Source organism: Galeopterus variegatus, unplaced genomic scaffold (assembly GCF_000696425.1).
Source record: "Galeopterus variegatus unplaced genomic scaffold, G_variegatus-3.0.2 Scaffold1827, whole genome shotgun sequence".
Classification (NCBI taxonomy): domain Eukaryota; kingdom Metazoa; phylum Chordata; class Mammalia; order Dermoptera; family Cynocephalidae; genus Galeopterus; species Galeopterus variegatus.
The window spans coordinates 60,916-69,273 of NW_007727938.1; the positions used below are offsets into that span (position 1 = coordinate 60,916).

Genomic DNA, 8,358 nt, shown 5'->3' on the forward strand with positions numbered 1-8,358 from the left:
CTTTTACATGATGATTTATCTTTTAATCAAAACATTTATTATTTTATCTCTATAGAAAAAGAAAAAACAGAATGTTCCAAAGCATTCATGCTGTGATAAAAGCACCCACTCATGCATCAATAGTTCCCCCCAAAGCCTGTGGCTTGTGGCCAGGAAACCATAAAATAGCAGCAGGCTTGGCATTAGAGAGCGTCAGACTTTTAGTTTAAACTATAATTCTTAACCTTCTTAGCTTACAATTTAACCCTTTTTAAATCTTACTAAAGAAAAAACAGAATGTTCCAAAGCATTCATGCTGTGATAAAAGCACCCACTCATGCATCAATAGTTCACCCCAAAGCCTGTGGCTTGTGGCCAGGAAACCATACAATAGCAGCAGGCTTGGCATTAGAGAGCGTCAGACTTTAGTTTAAACTATAATTCTTAACCTTCTTAGCTTACAATTTAACCCTTTTTAAATCTTACTTATCCTTACTACTCTTAATTTTAATAACATTGATTAGTTAAGGTTAACAATTTAATATTGCTTATACCCTGTATTGATCATTTCAATTTATCAAAATCACAATGTTCATACCTTTTATTTCCCTGCCAATAGACTCTGGGAACAGCACAGGGGACAAAGTGAAAAGTTAAATGATCCTACTCAAACTAACGAAAACACACTATATTATTCTTACTATTACTAAGGAAAGAACATGTTCTTGATAAATCAAGTGAAACTGTGGGAGTGGAGAGAAACAAAGAAATCTGTAACTGGTTGATGGTCAATTACTTATAAACATTACTGCACCCAGACGTACCGACTCCCTGGGGGAATGTGGATAGAAATCTAACATAATAACTTAATTCCACACGTACGAAAGCATGACCACAGCCACAATGGGTTAATGCACATAACACTAACAAGGAAGATTAATAACAAAACTAAATGGAGCCAACCCATACTGGGAACATGCATCAAAAACGCTTTTAGTACTGACAATACCTTTTTAAATAAACCAATTAATTTTGATGTATTATTCACATGTCATTTGAGAAACTCCAGGGAATTTCCCAAAGCCATACTAAGCCAAAAGGTTAGGCTGCTTAATTCTGGGAAACCTTTTCAAGCAACCAAAGGTGAACAAACAAGAACTTGCATGGAGTACTCACAAGAACGTGCCACACACATGGGACCCCCTTGTAGCCTGCAGAACAAGGGGTATCACTCAGCCTCCAGGCCGTTCCCTATAGCAGGATGGCTCATGGCAGTAGGCTTTTTCTTTTAAGTGAGAATTTTGATGGCGAGGGAGATTACTTCCAAAGTAATTGGTAATAAGATTACTTCCACATTTCAGAAGGGCCGCATTTTTATCGTAACCTCATTTATACTGCTGCTTTTGTTTTATGGCTTCTTATCTTAAATGAGATTGGCCAGGCATATTCAGAAGGTTGTATTTTTGCTATTTGGATACTGGTGTTTGGTGCCCTTTTTCAAAGTCACAGGGAATTTATTGACCTTAAAGAGCCCAGGTGAGCCTTCAGGGCACTGGAGCAGTGTTCTCTCACAGGCCAAGATGAGGAGATTGGGCATCCTGCCTTTTGGCTGATGGCTGCCATGGGCAGAGGGAATGGGGACATGGGGACCCAGACTGTGATTCACTTCCTTCTTGCTGTGGCCTTAATGACCTTGTTTACTTCTCTCTTGGTTGGAGTGTTGCCCTTCAGCATGCATTGGAGTTTCTGTTGCTAAAACAAGCCCTTTATGTGAAATAAGTCCTTATTATGTGAAATAAGAACTTATTAACAGCACTGTGGTTCCAGCTTCAAGTGACTTTTCTTTGTTTGTGCCAGCTGAACTGACCTCATAGGCATTGGGAGTCAACCTGCTTGGCTGTTGACGGATGCCAGCCCTCTCTTCCCTCAGTACCTGTGTCTGTCCTCAAAACCCGCCATTGCCACCCTCGTGAAGAATCAGATGCTGTGGACGTGTGGCTGGCCCACTCCGGGGTGGAGGCGCTGCATGTGCTCTTTGTCTTCCTTTTAGGACTCCATCCCTGTGTCCACCTCCCTCCTCGGAGACACTGCCGACACGACCTCCACTGGCCTCGCCCAGCGCCTAGGTATGTAGCCACGCTGGGGCTGCAAGACCAGCCTGGGGGGAGCCCCACTGTTCAGTGGGACCATGAGGCAAGTCACTTCAGAAGAAAGAGTCCTCATTACTGCTGCACGCACAGACCTTGTCCATCAGGTCTTCTGTGCAGAGCACACCTGTGCTCACCCATTACCACCACTGTCTCCGGGCCAGCACGTTCCTAAGGGACTCCCACATTGTCCTTGGCTGCTTCTTTGAGGGGATGAGCTGATGTAGCTCCTTTCCCTGAGCACGTCACCTGCGCATCACCTCCTCACTGCTGAGGAGAGTGAACGATGCCCACAGCACCCTATGGGCAGCGGCTCAAGGAAGCCTCCTGGGTCCTCACGGGGATTTGGTGGAGCCTGTGGAGCAGGTGTCACCATTGTGCAGGAAGGACAGTCCTTCACTCTTAGTGTGATGTCATTCAGAGCTCAGAGGGGAGCCTGTGGCCTGGCCTGTGAGTGCAGCGCAGAGCAGATGTTAAGCAGAGAACATGAAGTTGAAGGCTCATCCTCCCCGCCGCCACCTCACACTTCCCACAGGGAGGGATGGCGTGCGTCCTGCCAGCCCAGCCCTGCGTGCCTGTGGCCAGTGTGCGAGGACACCGGAGACTGTGAGCAGGAAGCCAGCCCGTCCCCTGCTTAGTCTTCATCCTCTGCTTAGTTCTCCGGTCTTAGCCCCTGTCCCCTGCTTAGTTCTTCAGTGTTCCAGGTGACTTCTCTTCTCGTCAGTTATGGAGCCCCTCTGTGTGCTGGGTGGGGGTGTACAGGGAAGGAGGCCAGCCTGTTTTGAGGAGCTCAGACTTAACTTGTGTTGGGTGCTGTATAAAGAGAATTCTGTAGACTCAGTCACACTGAGGCGCACACACTTGAACAGCACCACACACAGCCAAGGAGGGACACTGATGGCACATGAGGGCAGGGCAGAATGTCACCGGCAGGCGTCCTGGATTCCCCACACCCTCTTCTGTGCTTGGATGGGTGGAGGTCAGGGAGGGCAGAGGTCAGCATCTTGTGAACTTGCAGGGTAGTTTTTCTGTAGCCTGGAGTTAGACACCTGACTAGTGAGTTATTCTGGTTACTTTTTATTAGGAGATGATTTTTAATTTAGAGAAAAGTTGCAAAGAAGATACAGAGAATTCCTGCCTTGCCTTCACCCAGACCTCCTAGTTGTTTCCCTCCCTTCTCTGTGTTTGCGTCATTATTTCTTCCTGAAACACGTGAAAGGCAGTTGGAGGCACAGTACCCCTTTGCTTCTAAGTGCTCCCCCATGTATTCGTTGATGTTTAAGGGGTAATGCACTTACATCAGAGTCCTGTGGGCCTGTGCCCGCTCCGGTGAATTTGGGAAAGCGTTCATATTTAGAGAGACAACGCTGTGGGATTGTCGCAGCAGACTCCGCTGGTGAAGGTTGGCAGAGCTCGTCTGCCGTGCCAGGAATAAGAAGCTTTACACCAGAAATTTAAAAAGGCTTGAGAATACCTGTGAGATGGAGGCCTAATATCAGTTTGTGTGCGAGAAAACGAGGGCTCTCAGTAGTTCAAAAGGTCGGTGGCGTGAGGTGGCTGCTGGCACCTCCGAGGGGCTGGTAGGCACAGTGCTCAGATCAAGAAGGGGTTGGTTGTCCAGCAGAGCCTTGGGCTGTGCCAGCATCTTGAACCCGGATCGGGGTCCTGCAGTTGAAAATGCATTTTTAATGTGTTATAACAAACAGAAGAGGTGTCCTGCAACAGGGTCTTGTATGGAAGAAGAAAGCAAGTAGGAGAAGAGATGGCCTCAGGGCTTGAGTAGCCCTGGAAGCAATGGCTTCAGTGTGGGCGAGAGGACTCTGTCCTTGTGTGGCTCTGGAGGGTATAGCTGGGTCTGTGGATGGATGAAGTGGCAGATGCAGCTTGGCTCTCTGGAAGACCTGTCTTAGCAGTTATAGCGATTGGAATCACAGTGGCACCCAGCAAACTGGTGGGAGGCTCTGCATTAAGTACTGTGAGGTGTTCTTTAAACACGGGCTCTCAGGATAACTTAATAGCTGCTTCTGTCAAGGCACGTTTCTTTGTTAAAACAAACGTCTTTATTAAGAGATAATTGACATGCCATATAGTTTACCCAGCCATCCTCAAGGCAGAGGTTGGGCTTGTCCTCTCACCTTCTCCATAGATGCATAAACAATACCCAAGGTCACTCCTAACCCTAAAAATTACACACATTGCGTCATACAGTTGAAAAAAGTCCTTTGAGATCCCAAGGTCTTTCTTTCCTTGTTTTACAAATGAGGACCTGGAGCCCAAAGAGGTTTCCAGGCCTTGGTGGGGCCAGAAAGGACCCAGGCCTCTTGAAGCCAGCTCAGCCCCTGGTGACCCAGGGGTAAGTCAGACTACAGTTAAGACAGCAGCAACTGACAGGACAGAATTGCCACCTGGATGCAGTTATGGTGCAGGTGGCCAGCTCAGCCCCTGGTGACCCAGGGGTAAGTCAGACTACAGGTAAGACAGCAGCAACTGACAGGACAGAATTGCCACCTGGATGCAGTTATGGTGCAGGTGGCCTGGTGGGCCCCAGCCTTACCTCACTGCTCCTCTGCCTTTTGATGAGGCTGATGGGACTTGGGGTGGGGTCAGTGCCTCTCCTTGGGTGAGCAGGAGTGTCTGCACCTGCCCTTGGCCTGGGTGAGGCTGCAGGAGGAGGCCCCAGCACTGTGCGGTCAGTGTGAAGCTGGTTAGGCTCACTGCCCACCTGTTCTCAGGATATTGTCTTGTCTTTCAGAATCTGGGTATGTGACTCTGCTTGATTTTTTGCAGTTGTACCAATGCAGTTCAGCTATTGACTATTGGTTCTCTATAAAGGAGCTAAAATCTGCTTTCAATATCAGAAAATCATACATCTGTGTATATAGGCACACACACATATATAAGAAGGTACTTCAAAAAGTTTGTGGAAGGGCTGGCCCGTGGCTCACTTGGGAGAGTCCGGTGCTGATAACACCAAGGCCACAGGTTCGGATCCCATATAGGGATGGCCGGTTGCTCACTTGGGAGAGCATGGTGCTGACAACACCAAGTCAAGGGCTAAGATCCCTTTACCAGTCATCTTCTAAAAAAAAAAAGTTCATGGAAAAATAGAATTAAAAGATAATACAAATCTTACCATGAGCTTTTTGAAGTATCCTTGTACATGTGTGTACATATGTGCGTAATTGTATAGAAATGGAGGATTACCTCTGGGAGGGGAGTGGAATTGGTAGAGAGGGTGGTACAGAAGGAGAACTTTAATATTTTATTTTAAACACTTTAATATTGTGTTTTGAAAGTTAAAAAAAATACCAAAAACCCCTCTGTGTAGAGCAGAGGTTCTCAAACATTCGTGTATGGGTCATCTGAGGGCTTGTTGACACAGTTTGCTGGCCCAAACCCGCAATTTTCAGATTGAGGTCTGGAGTGGGGCCTGAGAATCTGCATCTCTACCAAGCTCCAGGGGGCGCCGCTGCTGTGGGGACCACACTTAAGCACTGCCGTTCTACAGACCAGGCGAGGGTCTAAATTACTTTAGTCTGCATTTGCAGCATGTGTCTGAAGAGAGTCATAAAGATGAGAGCTTTCTTCTCTCCCTAAAGCCCTGTCCTCTTTTTCCGGGTGCTCTCCAGCCGTGGGTAGGTGTGAGCAACAGAGAACCTGCAGTGTTTCCGCCATGGCTCTGTCAATGTGTTTTCTCTTTTTAGCCAGGAAGACCAACAAACAGGTGTTTGTCAGCTATAACCTTCAAAACACAGACAGTAACTTCGCATTGCTTGTAGAAAACAGAATCAAGGAAGAAATGGAGGCTTTTCCAGACAAGTTCTAGCTGAGTGGCAGAAATGAGAATTTGCAACTTAAGTACAATGTGCACTTAAATAAATGGATCGAGTTTCATTTTGTCCTCAGGTTGTGTTCACATTTTGTTTTTAAAGGGTTAATTTTACGAGCTTTCCTTCTTAGCAGGGTTTGGGCCAGAAAGCGGATATTGACCGACCTGGGGAAGGAGAAGCTCAGAGCGGGCTGTACACACATCCTCACTTGACTGCGCAGTGACAGACAGGGGTGAGAATGGGATTTTGTTGGGATTGAAGGGTGCAGTATAATCTAAGAGTTTAAGTCAGCCAGCATCTGTGATGTACATTCCCAATTAAAGTAACATCTTCTTAAATATGCTTTAGGTTTGTGTGTGTTCCTGAGGCTTCTGTCTGCCTTGTGAGTTGATGCATTTTTATCTCCTTCCCTTTTTAGCCAAACCCTTCCCCTGGTACTTCTTCCTGTGCTCTCTCCAAACCCTTCCCCTGGCACCTCTCCTCTTCCTGTGCTCTCCCCAAACCCTTCCCCTGGCACCTCTCCTCTTGCTGTGCTCTCCCCAAACCCTTCCTCTGGCACCTCTCCTCTTCCTGTGCTCTTCCTTGGGCCTTCGTTTGAGCTCCACTCCACAAGTCTTGCTAGGTTTGTGGTTTTGGTGAAGTGTCTAACTTCTCTGGGTTTTGTTTCCTCATCTGCAGGTGTACTTCAAAAGGATTGTGGAGAAATAGTACAGATCTTTCCATGAACTTTTTGAATTACCCTCATATAAAATGGGAACAATCCTCATCTTGCTGGGTTGTTGGAATTAAGTGTGTAGAAATGCTTTGCAAACTGTTAAGTGCTGGGACAATTAGATTTCAATTGTGGTTTTAACTCCTTCATCGCTGTGGATTCACACGCTTCAGGTCCTTCTTGCTTGTCCCATCATTTCATCATCTTCCCTTCTTACTTCTCCCAAGTCCCAAGTACATGCTTCGGTCATTTTTAATCCTTAGACTTTTTCTGTCTACCACTTGAAGTGGGTTCTAATCTGGCCCTTCCCCAGAGATGCAGATGGTCTGGAGCCCAGGCTTTGGCAGGGTTGAAAAGCTCCCAGGTGCTCTTCTGCGCAGGCAAAGCTGAAGACCACTGGCAAAGAGCGTTCTTGTCTTTGGGGTCCATCTGGACCCTTTTACTACTAGAGGCGCCTAGTTTAGGGCCCTTTAACACGTCTCACGTTGTGGCTCAAAGTATTGCATTGAGCCAGGGGTAGGCAACTGAAGGTGGTGACACTGGCCAGGACACAGACACTTCAGGGGCGTAAGTCGTGTTCCAGTGCTTCCCTCCTCTGCAGACTACCCACGCTAACCTCTGAGGCCTCGGCCAGCACCACTGGTGGGAAAGCAGTGGGCACCTACCTAGGATTAGAAGAGTAAGTGACACAAAATCAGGGCTATGAAGAGAAGAGTTTGGTATAAATACTTTATTAAAGAAATATTGTTTTCTTGTTAAAAAATACTACATTAGAGAAGAGAGTTTTGGGTTATCAGTCTTTCCTCACAGAATCACAGTGTAAGATATTCATTTCTTGACCTCTCTAGGAACTTTCAGGCCATGGGTTAGCAGAACATAAACAAGAGAAAAAAATTTGTCTCCCGCTTACTCCTGGCCCCCATTTCTCAGGTGGTCTGAGAATGGCTCTAGATGAGCAGTCGATGTTGAGTCTGATGTGCCTCCGACTACCTTTTGAGACAACTCCCAAAGCAGAGAGGCTGTCCCCTACCCCCCAGGGCCAGCGAAGACATGGCTTACACAGGCGCTGAAAGCAGTGACGCAGCGAGGTCTGAATGAACAGGGAGGATTTTTATTACTCATTGTCAATGGTAGTGAAATGCCCTTCGTCAGATACCATCAGTGAGGTAGGGAAGACATTCCAGAGGAAATCTGTTAATGGGGCAACATTTTTATTCTGTACATTTACATAGAAATTTCCCAAAGGTACAACAGATGCGACACCATGCAGACAGGTAGCTGTGAAGGACAGTGCAGACGTCAACATAAGCTTGTGCTGTGAACGAGCACCGCCACAGGCGTCCCCACTGACACGCACAGGAACACGGTTCTCCTAGCAAAACCTCCAACGTTTGGGCTGCAGAAAGCACAGGGAGGGAAGCATCCCCACTAGACATGACACACCATACTGCTTTTTACAAAACACGCACAGTACATGAAAGTGAGGTGGTGTCCTTTAAAACAAAAAGATGGAGTTGAAGTGTGGGCCTCCCCCAACACATGGGACACTTTGGGGCTGGGTGATGTGGTCACAAGCGTCATTTACTGGCACTTCCAATTCAGGGATTTCCCGCTTGGCTGTAGGAAGTGGTGATCTCTGCGTGCAGTACCTCCTTTGTGAGGTTTGTTTTGCTTTCTGTCCTGTGGCCAA

At 47.1% G+C, this 8,358-nt stretch overlaps 1 protein-coding gene across 1 annotated transcript in view; it reads left to right on the forward strand.

Moving 5' to 3' along the window:
- PSMG4 (proteasome (prosome, macropain) assembly chaperone 4) overlaps positions 1–6,031 on the forward strand; it is a 10,357-nt gene extending 4,326 nt beyond the window's left edge. The window contains exons 2-3 of the mRNA XM_008579195.1: positions 2,030–2,105; positions 5,831–6,031. Coding sequence (XP_008577417.1) covers positions 2,030–2,105; positions 5,831–5,952 — 198 coding nt within the window. The 3' untranslated portion in view covers positions 5,953–6,031. The remainder of the gene's footprint in view (positions 1–2,029; positions 2,106–5,830) is intronic.
- The last annotated feature ends 2,327 nt before the right edge of the window (positions 6,032–8,358 follow it).